Source organism: Coloeus monedula, assembly GCF_965178545.1.
Source record: "Coloeus monedula genome assembly, chromosome: 2".
NCBI classification, from domain to species: Eukaryota; Metazoa; Chordata; class Aves; order Passeriformes; family Corvidae; genus Coloeus; species Coloeus monedula.
In genome coordinates this window covers 51,503,481-51,527,667 of record NC_138782.1, presented here as the reverse complement: position 1 = coordinate 51,527,667, position 24,187 = coordinate 51,503,481, and the positions used below count along the sequence as shown (strand labels likewise).

The following is a 24,187-nucleotide window of genomic DNA, read 5'->3' as shown; positions in this document are numbered from 1 at the left end:
GACATGCTATCATGCTTGAACATTTGTGTGTGTGTGTGTATGATCACAGTCAAATGTACCCAGGTGTCTTCCCAGTAAATACTAAACATTCTAAGACTGTAAAATTTTCCAAGTCATTGTAGGATCCCCCTGTTCAAGCATAGTAAAAAATTATCTTGGTTTATAAAAAAAAATCTATTAATAAATTTTAATCACTCATTTTTTTAAATTTACCTATGATTTATTAAACTAATAATTAAGTTATAATGTCAAAAAGAGAATTTATGTTCAATTAAATAGCACTGATATCAAGTCGCGTAAGCTACTTGAAGATTTTAAAACAACCTAAGACCATAAACCAGCTTTATGGTTCACAAGAGCAAAAAAGCTGTCTAATTGCTAAAATCTTAAAGCTGCATAAGTATTTAAGCCATTCTGAGTCCTTTTGGCTACCACTGCCTTTGCATATCCATTGAAAGACAAGTGTTTCTGAAGTGATGTCCAGGTGCAATGCCATTCTTTCAAAATGAGCATATTTGGCTAAAAATTCTCTTTTTCATCCAACACTACCAGCTTCACTACAAGCTTCCAGCTTGTTTGGAGAGGAATCTTGTGGCTAAACACTTTGATATGCTTGCCTCTTTGCTGAGAGTATCTAAAAGCAGGAGGATTTTATCAGGTTTAAAATAAATAAAAAGCCTGCTGCCACACAATTATCTTACAGAGATAAAAGAAGCTATGGTATACTGGAAAACTGATACCTGACAAAAGTATCTGTTGAATTCTTCAAGAGAATTGAGACCTATGAGGTCATTTAGAGGAAAAAAGGAGAGCTGAGTGGGAAAAAGAACATATCATAGGTTTGACAAGCATTACGGAAGTTTAAGGATGGGAAAGTTAATTAACTGTATGGACTTGAATTGATTAAATACAAATAAAGTCTCAATTTAAATAAGCTATCTTGGAGAAACATTACATCATTTTACTACAACAAAATCCCAATTGATGGTGCCTGTCCCCAAGGAAGATAAAATGCACAGAGTTACCTGGAAGAGAAAACACTGTGTACAAGGAATAATATGGCATTGACTCCAGAGCCCCGGCTGTCTTCATTAGTTTTACGCCTGAAAACAAAGATATTTGTACAGGACATGTCAGACAGGTTGTGTATTGTTCCAGAAAATGTTTCACATTTAACCTGTAATTAAAACAAATTAAACTTTTAATTTCCCAGAATGCATGTCACCTAAAGTTTTAGACAGTTTTTTCAGAATCAGTTAATCAGTTATGATGGATAAATGTCAGTGGAGATGACATACAAAATGTGCCTGTGCCAGGAAAAACAGGTACCTGATGGAATTATGAAAATTTTATTCAGCCAGGTATTTTCTTGAGGATTAGTATTTAAGAGGAAAGTGAGGTATCTTATGATGAAGTTAACTAGCTAAGTTATTGCTAGCAAAGTACTTTTTTCCTGGCACTCAGACAGTCATGGGAACCCTGGGTAAAGTACTCTACTTACAAAGCATTGGCTTTCCTGTCTTCCATGCATCCATATGAATTGGCTGCCTCATATATGGGGAAGCAAATACAAAGGAAGAGCCACTGTCTGAACTGCAGATAAGCTTTGATTATTTTCCATGGTAGAGAAAACTCATTTCACTTTCTCACAAACTTGCCAATTTTACACATGAAGGATGAAGTGAAACTCTTGGGTAGGATACTTAAATATTGACTTTGTATGGGCTTAAAAGGTGTGTATTCCTTCACTAACACAGGAGCACTGCCATGCTGCTCCACTCAGTCTAACCAGACCTATTACCATTGTTCAGCTTACTGATGTAGCAGCTTATTGGGCATAAGAATATCTGGAACTATCCTATGCTCACTCTTTGTCACTTTCTCTGAAAGATCTTTACTCTCAAACCTCCAAAATCACATCAGTTTTCTCCTCATTGAATGTGACTTCTAGTCTTCTGAGTATGGACAGTGATAGAGATACTGATAATGTAGAACATCTGCCATTATCGTCTGAAGTAGAATTATTTCCAAATGTCAACCCAAACACAAAACTTCCAAAATAAGGATGTTTCTACAGCTCAGTAGCAGCCTCTAGTCAATGACTAGAGTGATTTATATAGGGAGAGTTTCCTTCAGTGGCAGCGCTGAGTTATGTTAAAACACTATTTTTAATTACATCATCCCTTCCCCAAATGACTCTCTTGATCACTTCTCCTACCTGCAATGTCAGGACTAGCTAGCAAAGTAATTTGAAGTGGGAGAAAGGAGGGCCCAGACAAATCACTACTTTAATTCCTGCTTGTAAATCACACTTTATATTTGGGCATATTGTAATTTCCAGTATGCCATTTGAAAAGGTTGGAGATCAAAAGGCATGAAAGCAATACTTACAGGCATTTCACAGAGGCAGATTCAAAATCCCACAAATTTATTTCACCATTTGTACTTCCTGTAGCTATCAATCTGCATCCTTCTACTTTTAAAACATCAAAACATTTAATTTCCACAGAAGATATAAAAGTCTACAAAGAAGATTAGAAGAAGAATTTGAGTAGGAGCATGAGTAGGACACTACAGACAGTGAAATGTTTTAACTGTTAATCTAACAAAATACCTAAACTGACAGTGTCTACAACAACTGCATATTGGATGCTATTTTAATACTATTGTATTTGAGCTAGATAGAAGCACCAGAGGGAAGCAGGAAGTGATAGTATTGGGAGACTCCCTGCTGCAGAGGACAGGGGCCTCCAACCTGACCTGCTGTTTACAGCACAGTTGCAATTTTAGCATGTGAAAATAGGTGTAAGGGCTGAAGATTAATCAAAAGTAGGTATCTGTGGAGATACTCTAATCAAGTTCAAGGAAGAAGTCACTGAACAGAGATTTAATGACCTTTCCATAAACATCATCCACATCTGTTACAAAGCTAGTGAAATTTTACAAGACAGGACTTAATTCTTGTGGACTATTCAAGATAAAATGAAATATAAATTGAAACATAAATTTGACATTTTATTTTACCAAAGCAGTAAGAAGAGAAAACGGAATCACTCTGATACTCAGCTTGATCCTTATGTGATGCTATTACTAAAGGTCAGCCTAGCTATAGCAAGAAAGACATCTCATTTCTGGAAGTGTCTGTATGAGAACCTCAGCTTACTATATTGTACAGGAACGTGAAGCGTATGTTCAGAGCAACTCCTTAATTATGGTGATAATCATGCAATGGAATTTTAGGAAGATTTAGCCCTTACAAACAGTCATTTCTTACACGATTTATTCTGTGTATTTATTTCAGTGTCCTGAAAGATTGGAATCACAGAATCATAGAACGTGTAAGGTTGGAAGGGACCACAGTGGAGAATAATTATTTGGTTCTTGTCCTGTTGCTAAAACATGAAATCCTTGAAGGCACAGTAAACACTTTACTTTCCAATCTTCTGTAAATGGTGTCATGAATGATATGAAACTTTGAAGTGTTTCTCACCTCTGTATCATTTTTCAAAGAACTGGTGTTACATAGAAGCCGAATCTCTGGAAAAAAATCTTGTGTTTTTAAGGAGCCGGGCTTCAGTGACAGATATACAACTGGATTCCTTCGTGGAAATGGCACTACCTCAGGAAGCACCCATGTGACATATAGATCTGTTTGAGCTGAGTCACCCTATTAAAATAACAGACTTAATGAAAGAGGAAGGAAAAGGATTTCTCTATTCATAAAGAATTACAGCAAGTGTGTACCAAAAGCTTGTTTTCTGTGACAAATTACAAAAACTGCTACAAGTATTAACTAACATATGCCTAAACTGCAAATTGAAGCTTCATCCAGACATATTCCAGCTCACCTTAAATTACCTGCTGTTATATCAGAAGCTGTGCAGCTGTGGAGTTCAGAGCTATTGATTTTACTCAGTTTAACTACCTCCTTAAAGTAAGTTGTCTCTTTAGTTATAGCTGCTTATTTCATTAACATTGTTACTCTCCATTTAATATCTACCAAAACATCCAGCAAAAGTGATGGCTGTTCCAGTTGTGCGAGAAGAAGCTACAACTCAGCTATAGCCTTGAGTCACTGATTCCTCCCCATCGTGCCTAGAGGGGACTATAACAAGTTCACTCTAGTATCTAGTTCCTGCTTTAACATTGATATTTCTGTCCATTTTGAAAAGTGTTACTGAAATCAGCTCCTTAGGTTGCTACTGTTTTTATAGATGTCTTGAGCTGCAGAATGAAAAGATTTTAGTAAATCTTATGCTACTGAGTTTTTCAAACAAGAAATACCTTTAGGGAAGGACTAAAAATTGAGAGATATGTAGTAGACTCCTGCAAAGGATGAACTGTTTAAACTCCAGTTTACCTTGCTAACTACTGTATTTAGAGCCTTTAAAAACCCAATAATAAAAACAACCTGTATTTCTCATTATCACAGAAATACTTGTGGAAAAATATTCTTCAAGTATGTGAAACAGTATTAATGTACTTAGATTCATAAAGACTTGGAGGAGATTCAACTTCTCACCAACCTGTTTGTCAAGGGATACATTTACATCATTTACAGTTAATGGATTGTTTAACAATTTCAGTAATAACACGGAGGAGCAAGTGGTGTGATGTAATGTTTCAAAAAAGTCTGAATAAGAAAAGCAAACCCTGTATAAAGAAGATTTTCACTAGCAGAAGGCTCAAAAGAAAAAATTATTTACTGAGATGAGAGCCTGTATATTTGGTTTTTTTCCTAATATATCATCTGTCTAAAGCCACATTTTCTGCCTTGCACATAGTGGCTTTAAAGTTTCAGAAGAATTTTGTTCCAAGTTAAACATTCCAATTTGAGGAACATGGTTTGCCTGAGAAATTAAGCCATAATTATTGTTATCTGTAAATGCATCCTTTTAGTTTTAGCTGAAGGGAACACAGAGTAGATACTCAAAATTAAGCCAAGCGAGTCAATCTGATTTATTACTGCCTTGTTTCTTTGTATCAGTTCCTAAGAAGCCACTGTCTTAATCTATTAATTTTAAAGAAAAAGAAATAATCTTTTCACCAAAATATTATCCTTAGAAGCTCTTTAAGTAGACTAAACTTCATCTGTAGTAACAACACCAATATTTTAAAGCTGTTACCATACTGAAACCTCAATCGCAAATGAAAAAGCAAACTCAAGGAAAAAAATTATAAGAATGCTGAAAACCAGCAATGGACTACTAAACATTTTAACACTAGGCAGAAAGCTAATTTGATTGCATCAAAAAAGTAGATTGTTCCTTGACAGTTTCTAAAAGTTTATCTACTAATTAATAAGAAGTCCTATTTTACCTTAAAAAATGAGGGGCTACCAAATGAAATTAGGGGAGAAAAAAGAAGCATATTTGAAAAACCTGAATGATTTTCATCTTCCCTCTCTGCTCCAAAACAACAATTGCATGCTGACCCTCATCAGCCTTCAGATATACTATCTTCAGCACACGACGCTTGTCTTTGCTGTGTTGTGCTAAAGGCAAGGCTTTAACTTCTTGCCCACTTTCAAACTCCCAAATTTTCACTGTTCCTACACAGGGATGACAAAAATGTAGAAAAGGAAATTAACTTTTAGCAATAACCTGTACTAAAAATTCAGAAGCTTAAATAGGCTCAAACAGGGAAAGGAGAAAGAAAGAGAAAATCCAATTTGAGGTCACTGGTCTTTCAAAATTTTTAACAGTATATGTGTTTCTTAGCAAAGCAGCTGTAGGGACAAAAAACTTACCAGAAAACATCACTACCCTCTCAATTTTCCCATCTTTTTTCCCATGTCTATTTTTTTGTGCAGTCCGGGATAAAAGACCTCTGCTTATCTTACTTCTTACAGTTTCTGAGTAACATTAGCAGAGAGCAGTCAGAGTGTGGGCCACCTGGCAGAAGACTTTGGGTTCTGAACGACAGCAATGAGCAGAGGGACCTGATTGCTGGATTTGTCCCAGAGAGCTGGTGGTGAGAAGCAGCGACAGAATTTTCTTCAGTAAAGCAATTAATTATATGTGACTTGTATTTTGTAAGACTTGACAACATTCACCTTCTGTTGTGCTCTTAAGATCCATAAGGGGTGCAGTCTCTGCTCCCAAGTAGAAGCAAGAAATATTAGCCAGTATGCTGTGTGGAAAAAGCCATCATCTCCTCTTCAAGTGAGGCAGCTTTCATGTATTTTACCTATTTTAATAATTCAGGTGTGTACTTTTGAAAATTTTAATGTGAGAAGAATTATTCTTTCATGTTGACAGATTATAAAATTATAACAGCTTCCTGCACAATTCAATGTGCACTTGTGTACTGGAGAAATCTTGTCACATTACCTAAAACTCATGCACCCTGAATAACAGACATGAAAAATACAGGTAACATATCTATATATCTATATCTATGTATCTTCTAGTGTTCAATGACTGCAGACACTATAAAGTTGAGCTTAGAGACTAGAAAATTTTAAAACTACCATTCTTCCTCTGCAGCCATTTAGTTATAGATCTAAGTTCCTAAGTCTTACGAGGAAACAACTTTTCAGACCAAGAGCTTTGAAGACAGTCTTTCAAAGAATAATAGGCTTAAAAAGAACCAGAGCCCAAGCAGCCAAAAATCACCCTTCTGTGAACCAACTATAAAATAGAACCTAGCCAAGACACACATCCCCACTTCTACAGACTGACAGCTGTGCAATCAAAATTGACTCTGTCACTGAGACAGTCAAGGCAAAGAGTTCTGTCTGCTAATGTAATATGTAATTTTTTTTAAAAAGTAGTAAAGGTAAAAAAAAGGTAGTAATTATTTAATTGCTTTACCATCACATGCCCCAGTAGCAAGATAAACCCCATTTATTTCAATAGCTGCACAGGTCACTTCGGTATTCAGCCCATGTGCATCTTCTATTTGATATATTTGAGATCCTGTTTCTAGGTCCCAGACCTGAAAAAATAATATAATAGTTATTTTTAACACATCCTCTAAAACTAGTCACACGTGTTTTACTGTAATAGGAGAAATTACTGCCAATAGCAAATTTTTTTACTAAAACACCAGTGTATTTTCCCTGAAAATGTCCCTCTCTCTAGGGAAGCCATCCAGGCAAGGGGAAGCTCTATTTCTTATGTATGCTATGATAAGACCCATGTTAAGTCAGAGAGACTGACATTAAATATAAAGAGTTTTTACAGTGCAAAAACAAAGAAATCTAACTAGAAAGAATTGTTTGAGTTATAGTTTCTGTGCAGAATATAGAAATGAGGCTTTTCATACACATTTGGTCAAAAAATGTAGAAACAACTATCTCTGATCATTATTGAATCCTTTTAGAAATTTAAGCAACACCTTATAATGAAATACCAGTACAAAATTTGGTCACTGTAGTGGGATAGCTCAGATTCAACTGGATTTATGAAGTAGCCACTGATTTAATATCCACTGTCTGGAATCTGATTTCCTGCAGCACCAAGTGCCCCAAATTATCTTGTAACTGTAATGGTGTTGTAGCCATTGTGGTCTAAGGAAGGCAGGGTTTACAGTGAGAAATAACATCTTTACAGGGAGTATAAACTGAAAAAACCATTACACAAACAAGCCTTTCTCCACAGGAATGCCACATATCACCAACTGACCCAATAAAAGATGCTACCTCTCCCTACAAATTTTGCCATCTAATGTACCAACAGTTGGTGAAAACTGCAGGTTCTCAGTACCTCTTATGATTGTTGTCTCACTGTTAAAAAGAAAAGCTGGATCTTGTGAATCAAAATAGGGTTCATGGCTACCACTTCTCTGGATCTCAAAAATAGCCACAAAACCAACACTTTGAATAATAAATACTAATAACTTATCAAATCTCCTGATAACTTATTCCAAATAAAAAAGCTGAGAATTTTATTTTTCAGTATGAAGGGTGACAACTTACACTCACCTTCAGTATTGACTGAGTGCAAATGCTGAGAATCTGGTGAAAAGCCCTGTTGTAAAGCAGAACATTGAGGCTTTTCTCATGTGTCTGAGGCAACTCTTTTGAATCTTGTATCACACTAGCTAGGGGATAAATATCAATGACTTCTGAACCTGCACAAGGTGAGAGAAGTGAGAATATATACGTTTTGTGCATAATTACTTTTCCTGGAAATGAAAAGATTTTATGTAAAGCATAGGGTTCATATGAGTTCTTCTGAAGAGGATAGGGAATACTGTCTGTTTTTTGAGAATACCTGTTCTCTGAAGCAGAAAACATTCATACATAGTCCCCAAAAAGCACCAGTCAAACAATGGCTAAGTGTTTATCTGTCTTACACAATCCCCTGCCCACCTTTGATGGGATTGACATCCTGACTGCAAATGAGTAGAACCCATAAATCCTCCAGTCCCAGAGTTGGTTGGCATGAAATGGAATGAACCCAAATACATAAAACTCTAACTGGAGGATATATCACTCAAATAAATTCTGGTTTCTGCTTCCTTAGAGATAAAGCAATTCTATCTGTAGGCAATGATCATGCCTTTCCAGTACCTTCCTTTATACAGCAGTGCAGGTCTGAATGGTGTTTTCCAAACACCTCTCACTGCTCTTGAATCAGAGGGGTTGCAAAGACAGAGGCAGACGGGGATGATAAGACAAAAGAAAGGACAAGGTCTGTACAGTGCTCTCAAGCCAGAGAGCACATGCAGTCTCCCACTGTAGCTCCACTGTGCTGCTCTGCCAGCAGAGGCGCAGCAGAGAGTACAGAGCAAAGGAGGATATTGCCTAATCCTTGGCATAAGTCCAGGTGCAGAGGCCAGCAGCTTGTAAACAGGCACGGAAGGAAAGCTATGGCAATATTCAAATGAAGCATGAAGGTGAGCTGTGATTTATGAATGTTAGTGAATTACTAAGTGAAAATCTCCTCTGTAAAGCAATGAGAATTAATTAGCTCACATATAGCCTTAGTCTCTTGCCCTCTTCAGGGGCAGGAGGCATTCACTTAGACTTTTAATGGAATCATTAACAGAGTCTAGGACCAGACACTCACAAATATTTAGGCACTTATAGAACCATTTTTTATAAGGGCAAGGTTACCTCATTTTGTCAAGGATCGACCTGTACAAATTCCCTACATTGCTAAGCCTTGAAAATCTCACCAGCATAAACTTGAAATGAAGATAGTATCTGTATCCTTAAGTGATTAAAAAATTCAGTAGAAACCACCAAGTCACTGAAAACAAAATGTTTCACATTCATCTTCTCAGATCTGACAAGCTTTGCAAGCTTTCCTAATCCAAGGACAGAAAAGGCTGTCTCCAAAGACAATTCCTCTATTTGCCTGTTACATCTCAGGCCTCTATAGCCCCAGAACAAGTTCAAAGCTGTCTTTTTTTGTGACTACATCTCTGGGGCAGACAAGCCCTGCTGATTTCAAGAGTCTCTGCCTTAGATACAAAAGGCTAACATCCTTAGTGACAACTGCGAAGCTCTGGTCCCTCAGAGGTTGCAGGCTCCCTGCTACAGAATCAGGAAACAGAGCCCAGAAACCCCAGGTTAAGTTCCCACAATATTTTATTCCTAATCAGTTGGACAGTGTGTCTATTGACACCTCAGATTGTGGGGCTGCCTGAAGCTACTGAGTTAAATAAGGAGCTTGAATATACTTGTGAGGGCTCCACAGAGATTGCATGCTGCTGGTTTCATCTCCCAACAGGAGGCGGTACTGGAGGAATAGTTAGGGGGAGTTCAATAGCTTAATAGCTTTCAAGAAATGACAAGTCTATATAACAATATCTGTAGCTTAATTTTGCTATGGGAGGCTCACCTTGCCTTCAGTGAAGCCTATCTCATTTCCTTTGGTTCCTGCTGTTAATTCCCATGCTGCATATTTTCATACCATTTTCAAGATAGAAATTAGCACCATATTGTAACCCACTTTAAAACAGTCTTAATATGCAAATACCCTTGTCTCCTGGTATTCTGGGTATTCTCATATAACTCATTCCTGTATTCAATTTCAGTCGCATGTAATCATAAAGGAAATTGGATTCTAGGAAAAGGGGCATGGTCTCACACACCAACTGCAATAACATACCCATGAGAAGCATGCCATGATCATTGTCAAATACCATGGGAAAGGCATTCATCTCTTCAGGACTCCCTTGATTTTCGTAGAAGACCTGCAGCGGTGAAAGGGTCTGTATATCCCATACTCTAAAAACCTAGAGGGAGAGAGAGGAGAAAATCTAGTATTGTATCCTGACTGGATTTCCAACTACTTTCTGTTTCTATGACATTAATATTACAGCCCCCAATGAAAATCACATTGTTAAGAATGGTACATCCCAAAATAAGCAAGATAAATATCAAAGGTATCTTTATCCCTATTTTACTAAGGATAAAATGCACAGAAAGGCTGAATTTTGTGGGCCTGAGAAGTCCACAGCAGAACCAGATCTCATGAAAACTGGTTCTACCCCTTAATGACAAGATGTCTCCATTGTATGACATACTTTTCTGCCACATACAGATAAATGCCACTTGTTTAAAAACTTGTATTTGAACTGGACTATGAAATGGTGTGCAACAGTACAAAGATAAATTTCAGGGGCTACTGGATAAAGAAATTCCTGAAACCTTTGACTGACAGCAGATGTTGGACCAAATCAGGATCAGAACACATTGCAGAAGTATTATTTTTATGCATATAAAGTTCTTGTGCTCTCCTTTAGGAAATGCTACTGATTACAGTCAGGGTACCATCTTGTAAGGAGCACTTGATGTATTTAGATGTATTGGTTCTTTCAGGTTCAATGGAAACCACAGAATCTGTTTTAAACTCTAGAATAATTACATGTTAGCAGCACTTTTCATCTTGCCTGATCAAAAACTGTGTTGAACTTACTGCTACCCCATGCAAACTATTTTTAATACTTCAAGAAATCATGATTTAATTTCTCAGATTCCATGGCCTGTAGTGTGGTGTATTTCTCTGCAAGGTAATTTTACTATGTTTTCAAAAGTTATTTTGTCATCACATCTTATTCATCTGCCATAACCGGTGAGTCGCATACAGGCATTTGTGCAACTTATTTGTATTCACTCAATTGTGCTACTACTATGGCTGCATTTTAATTGGGATTTTAACACAAAGACACATGTTGGCACAACATGAGTACTCTCATAAATACTCTGAGTGTTGTGGGACTTTACAAAAGTCACAACCTGATTTTAAAGGATGTTACAGTGGATCCATCAGAATTCTGAAAAGGAAGGGAAGAAAAGGAACAGATACATCAATCAGTGTTTAAACAAGTCACCTTTGGCACCCACCAGAGAGAAATTCATACGTGAGTGTTTCAGAATGTTAAGTAGAAGAACATTTCTCCTTAATATTTTGTTTGTTTTCAGGAAAACTCAAAAAGAAAGGACTCTAAAGAACTTTTTACTGAGAATAATTTTTCTCTGAGACAGTACTGAGTCAAAAGAACCATGTCCATCACATTCCTCTGATTGACTTCTGATTATATTTCAGAGTTCACTCAGACATGCAATTTCTAAAGCCTACAAAAAGCAAAACAGTCATTGAGAAGCCTTGAAAAAGGAAATCCATTTGAACAGGAAAAAAAATTATGAAGCTCTTCATCCAGCTGAACAGTAGACCAGCAAAAACAGAAAGAAAATCGATGGTGAGAATTGAGAAAGGGCAATATCGCAGGTGGATCTCCAAGCTCAGTGCTGGTACACTCACAATTAGAGCATGTAAAAACAGGTCTAAGAGCTGAAAATCAATTAAAAGTAGGTATCTATGGAGATACTACAGTCAGGTGAAAATAATAAGTCACTGAACAGAGATATAATAACCTTTCCATCCAGATCTGTTACAGTATTAGTGAAATTACACAAAACAAAAATGAAGAAAGACAATTCTAATAGTCTAATGGACCATTCAAGTTAAATTGGTCAACAAGTGAGGCATGGGTTTGACGTAATATCAAAACAATAAAAAGAGAAGATGTTTTTATAGCACAGGTGAATATAAGTAAGAGCTTCCTGCACTATTTCTTGCTGCTTGTTCAGTTGTTATGGCCAGTACCACATTAAGAAAATGCAGTCACCTAAAGTGACAGCAAAAATCTAGATACATCACAGCATTCATAAATCTCTCCCCTGCCTTATGGCTGCCTTCTCTTCCCAGCCCGTGGCCAGGGATGGGGAGATTACATAAACCCCTGCTCCACATGAGTAACTCCCACACATGGCATCACCAGTGTGGCCGCAAGATAAAATGTCAGTGCTGCTCATCTGCATCAGCACACAGACTGTGCATGAATCCAAACATGAAGAGAGGCAACAAAAGGCATGCTGATTTAGAAATTAGGAAGTGACTACGGGGAGTGGCCTTAGGAGTGTTTTGTTAATCCTAACTTTACTGTCCTACTTATTTATTGAAGAATTTCCCACAGCAGCCTGAGAAATACCAGGAATCCCTGAAAACCTTTGAGAACATATTCTTTATGGCAACGTGCTTTTAGACCATGTCTTCTGAAATCACAAAATACAGACTATATACAAGCAAACAAAACATATTAGGGAGGAGAAGGAATGTGGAAAGAAAGTGCTTCATGCTGGAAACATATTGGAAACAACCCACTGTTTCAACCTTATAGGGAAAGCTGAGCTGTACTTCCAGCAACATTGTATTTACTATGGTAACCTACATTAATGAGAAACTTGGTTTGGTTTGGTTGTTAGCAGAATTTGCCTTGACCCACAGACAGACTTTAAAGAGTTAGCAGCGCAGGGATTCTTGCCTGTGTTCCCACATTGTGACCAGCCTTCTTCACACTGTTGGTATCAGGGCACAGGGGCATTCCATCTCTTTCCTACCTTGGCAGCAACAGCCCCAGTAAATGACTCTGTTATCCTCTCCAGGATTGCAATCTGGATCAGTTCCCTCTGTGCTGGGGTGCTCTTCTTGTGTCATTCATTTTTCAACCCAATGGCAAAATCACATAGTTACAGATGGAATTTCTACAGACGCTGATAAAAATTGGGCACCAAATCCCCCCAGAATTCAGTGGGAGTTCTTGCCACTGAGACCCCTTCTGAGCCCTCTGACATCCCTTGAAAAATTTAAATGTCTATATTTGCATTCATAAACACTTTCCTCTTGAACACCACCTTCAAGCCCTAAAACTCAGAACACAGAAAAAAGTCTGAACAATCTCTTCCATTGGCTCTAAAGCCCATGTTTTATGGTCACGTAAAACCAGCAACACACCTCTCTTCTATTTTCCTTAGTACATTTGAAGACAAACAGAAGGCAAAACATTCATCTTAACAACTAAAATGTGAAGAGCAGAGGGAAATAGAGAAAAGATGGGAAATAGGGCCAGAAAAAATTGGTAAATAAATTTTTTACATGCTCTCAGTAAAAACAATAAAGTTTGGTCTTGGGAACATTTATCTCTTGCCAGGTTTTTATGAGGATGCTACTGTGGAAACATGCTTTGATTTTGGAAGAAGCAAATCCTGTTCTCCTTCCTATCCGTAATTAACTGAGACAGATAAAGACTAAAGAAGTTCAGGTTTTGCCCCTTCCCCCACCAAAACATAATCCCTTCAAATTACTGATAGTTAAGAATAAGTGACTTTAAAACACTGTTCTACAGGAAATATCTCAATAACTCTCAGAGGAAACAGTAACTTTCTTTTAGTTCTTCCAAACTCTCACATTCTGCTGACACTTTTTGAAAGTTAAAGAATATTTGTTTTTTGAAAAAGTCAACCTTCCTCAATTTTACAGAATGGTGATGCTGCAAGTCTTTAAAAGGACTTATGAAAAAACACTTATGCAGGAAAATCCAAAATCCAATCACTCTTGGGGCAGAAAGAAGTTGCGCTAGCCACAGTATTTCACTGTAGGCATAGACAAGGAAGAGTAAGGAACAATTAAAGTAGATTTTTTTGTTGAAGTGTTTAGTTTATATGCTCCTGTTTGCTACTCTGTTCACCTGTTTGAGAGGGTCATTTAAGGCTCCATGGTCTAAGTGAAAAAATTCACAAATTCATACAGAACATCTGAGGCCTCAAAGACAAAAATCACTAGGCATGAATGTCAAACTGCAGTTCTGCTTGCTGTGTTATTTAATAGAGTAAGTTATCTGCAGAGAGTGCCTATATGTGTCTTGTGATCCCTGAAGGTGATCCTGCAAAGCACTACAACTCCCTGTCACAGTAAGAAGACTTAGGAACAAATTGATGTCAATGGGATTGCTTGTGAAGTTAAGGGAAGGAGGATTTAGCTCTAATCATATTAATGCAATGTGGTGCAGAGACAGTACTATAACTACTGCCTTATTGAGACAGCCACTTGACAAAGTTCAAAAGTATGAGCATTCCAAATCACTTCCTCAGATAGTATGATTAATCTGGCAGTATATAAAATTACTTACTTTTCCCAAACATGAAGGGATTCTGGAAAGAAATGAAACTGTCATATGCAACAGTGAATCTAATTACATAGTAATGAGCCTGAAGGATATATACTGGGTGCTGCTATTTACAGTGTGTAAATGCTTTACATGCCTTGTCTCTATACTGTGTGCAGGATGTGCAGCCAACAGACAGACCTGGTCCTTGCTGCAAAGACAAAATAACACTCAACACTTCTGGAGAACCACTTCAGTGGACATTTAGATGGTGTGGGGGTCAGAAACAGGAAGCTAGGGGTGTAGGACAGAGGCGGCTGCCCATGGATACCTGAATCAGAAGTTAAAAACCAGGTAAGGTTCCTCCTGTCAATCTTCAACCAATCTTAGAATGATTTTCTCACCTTAGACAAAGTTTTCTAAGGAATTTTACTTTTTCATGGAAGAACAACAGCTGTGGTTGGAAGGGACCTTTGGAGATCACCTTGTCTAACACCATGGTTCAAGTGAAGCCACACAGAGCAGGGCCATGTCCAGATGGATTTGAAATATCTCCAAGGATGGAGATTCCACAACTTCTCTGGGCACCCTGCGTCAGTATTTGGTCTCCCACACAGTAAAGAAGTGTTTCCTCATGCTCAGACATGAATGTGTTTCAGTTTCATTGCCTTTGTTCTGGTCACTAGGAACCACTGAAAAGATCCTAGTACCATCTTATTTACACCCTCCTTTCCAATATTTGCATACATGGATGAGATATCCCTTGAGACTTCTGTAGACTAACTTTGTAGTGATTTTGATTTTTGCAGACTACCTAAGGCACAGAGTAATTTGAATATTAGAAAACAGGACAGGAAATAACAGAAAATTGGGTATCTTACATGAAAAGTCTGAAGAATATTCAATGTTATTGAAGGATTATGTAATATAAGAGGAGAATAAAATTCTTAATATCTGGGAGAAACAAATAAACCAAAGAGAATAAAAGCACAGCAGTAAGAGAACTTTGGGTTTCAAAGCTGTATACAAAAGCGTATCTGATATAGATGTGGCCACATAATTTTTGTGAAGGATGACTGGAACAGATTTCCCAAATGCCTCTTTTTCAAATTATCTAGATTAAATTTAATATTGTTGCTTTATGGTACATTCCAGTAACAGCCATGATTAGCATGGTTTGACATAAGTTAAGCAGTGTGTTTCCAGCTGAGTTGCTCTCAGTTTTCAGGAAGACAAATGACTGTACTACAAATATACCCTTATAATAGTGTCACGTGCTTTCAAAACAGGTTAGACAAACATCCACACTAACAGGCACTGATACAATCACCAGCTCAGTTACAGACAGAAAATGACACTTACGACTTCCCACAGGGATATTGCCCAGTCTATGTTAAACAGATCAGGAGACAGAAGACAGGAGACTGATAACATTAGGGGTTGAGTAAATTTACAAAAGTCAGAAAATGACAGAACTAATAACATATCTTACCTCCCTTTATCTTCTCTGAAATGCTAAAAATCTACCCTTCGTTTGTGTAAGAATAAAGCTAACATATGTACAACAGAATTACCTTAGGATGGGCAAATTTTAGGAAGGAAATGTTTATGTGGTTGCATCATGTTGGCTGCATTAGATTTAAAAGAAATTGTGAATGGAATGAAACTCTCCCATGCCCCAGAATGGAGATATGAGAAATCTTATTGCACTACTCTCCTGCCATGTGTAAATGTGTGCATTGCTCTTTAGCTAGCAAAAAATGAAATTACTTTTAAAATGAAAAAAACCGAAGAACACTGATTTCACTTGTTTAACACAAGGGTTTTGTGTTTACAAATGATACTGTACAGTGGTTTAAAGACTGGGAATATGCTTCTTATATTAGCCCTACTGATCATCAAACAAAACTGGTTTTATGAATTGAAGCCTGTAGGCTCAAATCTTCTTCTCCTGGCTCACTTAGGTGGTCTAATTCAACCAAACCCACCACTGGAGATGTTCTAGTAAAATCAATGAAACGACTGGTGAAGTACATTTTGGCTTTCTGACTTCCACTGACAACTCAAATAGGCAAGATATGAAGTTGTAGCCTCCACTGTTCAAGTTCTGAATCCCCACTCTGCACTAAGTGAGAGAGAGTGGCTGTCATTGCTCCACAGCCTTTCAGTACAAGAGCTGGTCTGGTCTCTGCCATTAACCTTAACCTCCTTGTTTCCACAGAGTGTAACATCATCTTTCAGGCCCGCTTCCTGCCACAAGCTCAATAGCCCCTGTGCCTATGAGTGGTTTTCTTTTCCCCTTGATGCTTCCTGAATGCATTCAATCAGTTCTGTAATATGACAAAATTAAGTAATAAGTGTTTCATGATGCAGGACAAAAAGAAGAATGCGCAAACTATAGAGAGATAGGGGCAATGAAGGACTGAGTGACATGAACGAGAGGAAAAAAAAAACACAGCAGAGATTTCCTATGCAGTATTCTTCTATCTGTGCTGAAGCATCAAGACAGTTTTCCATTGTTTCTTTACCCCACAGACTGTTCTCATATTACCATACATCCTGTAAAAGTCATTCTTCTGTTTATTGGGTCCATCAGGAAAAAAGCAAACAAACAACTACAGCAATTTCTATTAACTTAGAGTACTGATATTTGTAGAAATATGCACTAGTGGTAATTTAATAACCAGGCAGATCAAATACCTTCATACAGGACAACCTTGACTTGCTTGGCTTGAAACTCGTCATAATTCATTGTCTATCTAGTGTATCCTGAAGCATCTGAGGATGCTGCTTAGCTGTAATTCCAAGTCCAAAGCTGGCTTTTTTAAAAGGACTTAATGTATTCTACCAGCCTTTCTTGTCAATAAAAAAGATGTTGCTTCAGTGCTTGAATAAGCCATATTATTTTACTTTGTAGAGAAAAGGTGTAAAATAATTCTAACTATAGGAAATACATCACTTATTCCTCTTTTTATTTATTCTCTGTTCCCAAATGATAGGTATCAATGATATTACAATCATAAATCTAGAGATAGGCTTTGGCAGTCATCTTGCAAAAAATGTTTCCTGAAAACTGCTTTAGCGCCTTCTGCAGAATAATTCCAATCAAAGAGTTATATAGATTCGCATTTACAGTTATATACTTATGCTTTTACTTTTATGCCAATAACCTAATCTATGATATAGCGTCCTGACACTTTAGCAACCATGTATTCTATGAAAACCTGAGCCTGTATTTTGGTACAATGACACAAGGGATGAGTTAATACCTTCAGACAAATTTAGCAGTAATTCCTTTTTGGAAATATTTTCAACCAATGGAAGTCAAGACAGACACACTGTAATTGTAGTTGTGATGTATGTAGTTCCTGTTGGTCTGTGGTATATAGTTTAACATATAATTGTGTTTGTGGGAAATCTCAGCACAAGATTCAGAGCATGTTCCTATGATTAGGAACACATGGGTCACATCACCATTTCAGATCTTCTTGTAAATTCACTTAACTGAATTGCTGAAGAAAAAGACACAGCTGTGGACTACAGCTGTAACTGCACCTATGCAAACTGTTATCTCTAAGGTCTTCACAATCTGGAAGATCAGGAATAAACTTATTTCCATGAATATTATACTCTGGAGCAAGTTCAGCAACACAGAATTATAACAATTCCTGCCTTGGCCCTCCCCTCTACCTCAGTGTCACTACTATGGAAATACTAATTCATAGGACTAAAGGTCATACAGAAATTATATACAAATTAATGTCTCTGCCTAATCTGTAGATATTCTTATGTTATAAACCCAATTAAACTAAGTTTAATTTTTGTGATAGGAGAATTAGAAAAATTTTAATAGCTGCCTGACAACTGTTTACTAATAATTAGTTCTATCAAGAAATCTTTATAATATTGGAGAAAACAAAATGCTTATGTGCTGTAATAGCTAAAGAAATCTTCATTTTCTTAAATAGAACCAGTGTTTGAATTCAAATTCCACAACAGTTTCTTAATTGTAGTTGTAATTTTTTTTGTTATTACTGGCTCAGAACAACTTGTTTTCAGTTAGATTAAATATCACAGAGCTCTCTTCAATGCTTTCCAGAAATCTGTATTCGCCAAAAATGCCACCAAGTAAATAAAGATGTCTGCTCCAAAAAGAAGACAACACTGTTCAGGTGTTTCTTCTCCTGACAAAACCAGAACTGATCTAGTGAAATGTACTAGTTTTGACTGGGGTAGAGTTAATTTTCTTCCCAGTGGCTGGTATGGGGCTGTGTTTTGGATTTGTGCTGAACAGAGGTTGGTAATACAGACATTTTTTTGTTATTGCTGAGCTGGGCTTCCACAGAGCCAAGGCTTGCTGAGTAATCTGTATGTCTGGAATCTACCTCACAAAGTTAACACACTGATGCCTGCCTCCCTTCCCTTCTCCTGGGATCTACTCTGTTTTCCATGCTCTGCGACGTCCAGACTGTTAGAATTAATAATCTTCTAAGCTAGCTCTTCCACTATAATATAAATCCCCTGTGATTTCTAACTTTTTTCACTAGTGCTGTGAAACCACGGTTTCGGATTTGTTCATTTTTACATTTTTGTATAAACTACAACGTACATTTCTGTTCTGTAGTATGGAACTAAGGCTAACACCATCAAATACATCCCCCAGTACTCTGGTAATAGATGTGTAACATTTGTGGCATCTTTAAAACCATTCACTGCAGGTTTTGAGCCCTTAATTCTGCCAATTCTTCTTCAGACTGCAACGCTTTGCTGCAGCACAAGTCTGAAACCAAAAGCCAATGTGATCCCTTATTTTTGAACTCTGTAGAATAAATCAGTTACATACAGGCTGCAGAGACATTCTTGTGAGCACATTTGATATTGCATAAAAATATCTTTACAATGACAAGGAACTTTTCAATATAGTTCAAGAAAAATAGCCATAAAGTTTAAAATCAGTCTGAATCCTCAAATGTACCAATTATGTAAAAAAGATAACAATTGCAAACCTAAATTTAAAAAAATTAAAAGTCCCTACTTTTCACCTTTTTTGCAACTTTAGTTGAAAATAGCACAATAAAAAGGCTTCTATTTCAACATGGATAGCTGATATGGTTTAGGTTAAATTTAACTTTGGGACGGTTCTGAAAAAGTATTAATTAAATTTTCCTAAGCTTTTCCCTAGTTCTCCTATTCTGTCAAGTATTTATTGTAAAATCTATATAAAGAGATTTTGCTTTGCTAGGATACAATGCTTCTATGAGATCATTGATATGTCTCTAATTTATTTTCAGTATAGATATATAGGCTGCCCATATTTTGCTTCAGTGGCCTCCTATATCACAGTCACTGAAAGATTGGAACAAAACAGAGAGAACTATTTTGATTTTTTTATGCTAGGCAGATGGAAAAGCAAGTTGGTCTTTGTTTTTTTAGGTGGAAACAAATTCAATGTTTAAAGTAAAGTTAAAAGTTCCCTGAGAAGTTGCACAACTCTGTTTAATTCCTGTTTCTTGACTATCAAACACAAATGTGCTTTAAGTAGGTTGGAAGCAATCCTGTTATAGCTGACCTCCTTGTGCTATTTGGTATACTATGTATCATCTATAGATTGCATATTTGAGGTACAGAGTGATCAGCACTTTATTTGAAAGTCTGTGTTTAGACTTCTCTGTGAGGGATTCCTTCTTTTTTGATATAGTTTTCACTATGACCACAAGATTTATCTGACATTTGAAAGTCTAGGAATTTATGTCTATTTTTTTGAGGTTTTTTTTTTGTTTGTTTGTTTTTTGAGAAGTGAAATTTCAGTCTTGTAACTCATTGCACTATTTAAAACACGCATAGCTTTTAATTAAAACATACTTTCATATATTCATTTGCAGATACAAGTGGTCTTACTGACGTCATTGGCACAACTCAGCTATATTTAGTTAAGATCACATGTCCACATACGTGGAGACTTTTAAAATAGATTTTGCTTTCTTATGAATCATCATATTGAATCACAGAAAAGCCCAGAAGGGCCCTCAAGAGATCTACATTTACTGCCCCAGGGGCTTCATTCTCAGTTGCTTTTCCATAAATATCTTAATGTTCATTCATTCCCCTTAAGTCATGTCTTACATCTTACTGCATTTTTCCTACATGTATAGCTTGCAGGCTATCTGTCAAAACCCTCCTTAATCCACAGTAATGCATGCCTGTAGCAAAGTTACAGTTACTACAGAACAGACAGGTATGGGTTTATAGGAGTGAGGAAGGGGGAAGGGTTATGGCTCCAGGATTATGTGAAGATGGGAAATTTTGATAATTTATTTTCAGCTAGTATTACTTTTAGAAATGTGCGGGATTTTTTAAGAATAAGATTAAAGAAGTGAAAATGTGGTATTTACTGTCACCACAATGAGCAGTAGTAAGCAATTATAGCAGAGGAGTGGCATGGGCAGGAATATTTCCTACATAACCCAATAAAAATCTAGAAAACTTTGAGATAAATGGATATCTCGGTTGACTAATTACTTTATTGATTTATAGGAGCTATTTTTCATAGATCATACCTTCAATTTCAATGGCCATTCTGAACTCTAATACTTCTGCTCAAGGCCTGCAGCTTTAACCAGTTTGGGGTAACTGGTTGATTTAGTATCTATCCTCTCTACTCCATCATTGTAGATGCTAGAAGATATTGAGTAGTGCTAAATATTGAAAATACTGCACTGGACCACTCTTGAAAGAGTTCCATAGCCATTCACAACTACTCCCTCAGGGGCTTCTCTTTTATTTTTACACATATTTATAGAAGTTTTTATTCTCTCCTGAAAAGTGACAAATGATATAATGATATAAATCACCAACACCATGATTCCACCAATAACTTCTTGTAAACCCATCTATTTCCAGCAGAATCTTACAATATTTGGTAGAAGAAGTGTTTTTACTGATTTTATTAGTATTCCTGTTCATGGGCAATGCTTTGGATCAGCAAGCTTTGTAAAAGACACAGCTTAGAAAGAGATCAAGATACATAGAGACACCAGAAGAACTCCACCTATGGATTTAGGCAGGCAGGCAGAGAGAAGGGTAAAAGAGCTGCAGGAAATTTTTGCAGGTGATCACTACTGAATGAAGCATTTGGGTACAGGCTCTGTTTTAATTCTGACAGTTGCTAAAGTAATACAGAAATTATCAGAATGTTAATATCTACTATTGTACACATTCTTTTATCACACTCGGGAAGATAGTATGTCAAATAGTTCCATTCTTGCTTCTCAACATAAAATAATTTGGAAATGTTAAACTAAACCCCTGCCTTTTAATTAAACAAACTGATAACCAATTACTATCAGAAGTGCTTACTCAAAAATAGATTCCTACTTGAATTGATAACATTGATTTCACAGAATCACAGAATCATTTAGGTTGGAAAGACCTCCAAGATCACCGAGTCCAACCTCTGACCAAGCACCACCTTGTCAACCAGATCACGGCACTAAGTGCCACATCCCGTTGTTTCTTAACACTTCCAGCGATGGTGACTTCACCACCTCCCCGGGCAGCCCATTCCAATGTTTAACCCTTTCTGTGGAGAAATTCTTCCTGATATTAAACCTAAACCTCCCCTGGCACAGTCTAAGGCCATTTCCTCTTGTCCTATTTCTAGTTGCCTGGGAGAAGAGGATGATCCCCACCTGGCTGCAACTCCCTTTCAGGCTGCTGTAGTGAGTGATAATGGCTCCTCCCCGTCTCCTTTTTTCCAGGCTGAACACCCCCAGCTCCCAAGGCCGCTCCTTGCAGGACTTGTGCTCCAGGCCCTTCATCAGCCTCAGGTCCTTCCCTGGACATGCTCCAACACCTCAATGTCCTTCCTAAAGTGAGAGGCCCAGCAATGAACACAGGATTTGAGGAGTGGCCTCACCAGTGCTGGGTACAGGGGGACAGTCACTGCCCTGGTCCTGCTGGCCACACTATTGCTGATACAGGCCAGGATGCCATTGGCCTTCTTGGCCATATGGGCACATTCCCAGCTCAAGTTCAGCTGCTGTTGACCAGTAACCCCAGGTCCTTTCCTGCTGGGCAGCTTTCAGCCACTCTCCCCCAAGCCTGTAATGCTGCCTGGGGTTGTTGTGGCCGAAGTGCAGGACCTGACACTTGGTCTTATTGAACCTCACACTGTTGGCCTCAGCCCATCGATCCAGCCTCTCCAGATGCCTCTGCAGAGCCCTCCTACCCTCCAGCAGATCGACACTCCCCCAGCTTGGTGTCTTCTGTGAATTTACTGAGGGTGCACTTAGTCCCCTCATCTGGAGCATCAGTAGGGACACTGAGCAGGTCTGGACCCAACACTGATCCCTGGGGGTCACCTCTAGAGATTGGCTGCCAGCTGGATGTGGCACCATTCACTACAACTCTCTGGGCCTGGTCATCCAACCAGTTCTTAACTCAGTGAAGGTGCAAGTGTGCAAGCTGTGTGTGGGCTGACAGATTTTCCAGGTGTGTTCTATGGGGGATGGCCTCGAAGGCTTCGCTGAAGTCCAGGTAGACAACATCCACAGCCTTTGCCTCACCCACCAGGCAGGTCACCTGGTCATAAAAGGACACCAGGTTAGTCAGGCAGGACCTGCCTTTCCTAAATCTGTGCTGGCTGAGCCTGATCCCTTGGCTGTCCTGTATGTGCTGTGTGATTGCACTCCAGATGATCTGTTCTGTAACTTTGCGGGACGCTGAGGTCAGGCTGACAGGCCTGTACTTCTCTGGATCCTTCTTGCAGCCCTGTTTCCTTGAAGTTCAGAAAAGTGTTTTACCTTTGCACAGGAAAGGCTGATGACATGTTGATCTTTTTCATTGGTCACAATTTCCACAACACTATGTCTGTGTCCTAATAGTTTCCCCGTAGGACTAAAATTAACAGCAGGATTCCACAAACGAAGGATTCTGTCATTACCTGAAAGAAAAAAAAAAATTAAATATATATAGTTAGAAAGATTGAATAGTCACTTGTATTGCAAATAAGCTTTGTAATTGAGAGCTTAGTGTTTGTAAGTCTGTCCTTTCATTCAGGTAGACTACTCCCATATAAGGATGTGAATTTTTCATTCTAAGGGATGGATTCCAGCTTATGTTTCATTGCTAATCCCCAAACACATATTAAAAATGCATAACTGATTAGCTTTTCAAAGCCTTTTTATTTTACTAGAGGAATAGTGGGGACACTGAATGGGACTACATGGACTAGTCCCAGAGGAGCAGAGCACTTTAATAAAAATACAACTGGGCTTCATATTTTGTTTCCTTCAAAGACGTAATTTAGAAAAATGCAAAAAAATTTTTGTGTCCACTTAGCCAGGACACAAAGGGATAACCTCCTCTACAGAAGAACATGCAGAAAGGAGTGGGCATGAAAGCTGACGGCAGATAGGAAATAGTAACTGCTGATGATTGAGTTTGTAGTAAAGTAAATGAGAATTAGGTGTTTCATTCTTATCTGTATGTTCAAACTTCAAATTTGCCTACAATTTAAGGAATAATCTTCGATTGTGTTATAGCTGAATCTTCGGTACTATTTTGCTAACAGCTTCCATAAATATTTCAAAACACAAAGATGTTAAAAAATTATTTTAACTTTCAATTCCTGGCAAATATTGCAATTGTATGAATTGTATGCATCTGGTGGAACACTCTATTTTGACACACAATAAATGAAATAGCCACATTTTGTCTAGACTTCTGTTCAAGTTTTAGTTTTCTCTCAGCTTAAATTGAAGAGCAAAAAGCAAAAAACCCCACA

The 24,187-nt window shown here is 37.7% G+C and overlaps 1 protein-coding gene across 1 annotated transcript in view; it reads right to left on the bottom strand.

Moving 5' to 3' along the window:
* WDR64 (WD repeat domain 64) overlaps positions 1-24,187 on the bottom strand; it is a gene marked incomplete at both ends in the record, with an annotated part of 62,414 nt that overhangs the window by 13,675 nt on the left and 24,552 nt on the right. Inside the window, 8 exons of the mRNA XM_082276742.1 lie at positions 1,026-1,103; positions 2,392-2,522; positions 3,491-3,667; positions 5,382-5,551; positions 6,816-6,939; positions 7,928-8,076; positions 10,065-10,191; positions 23,205-23,344. Coding sequence (XP_082132868.1) covers positions 1,026-1,103; positions 2,392-2,522; positions 3,491-3,667; positions 5,382-5,551; positions 6,816-6,939; positions 7,928-8,076; positions 10,065-10,191; positions 23,205-23,344 — 1,096 coding nt within the window. The remainder of the gene's footprint in view (positions 1-1,025; positions 1,104-2,391; positions 2,523-3,490; positions 3,668-5,381; positions 5,552-6,815; positions 6,940-7,927; positions 8,077-10,064; positions 10,192-23,204; positions 23,345-24,187) is intronic.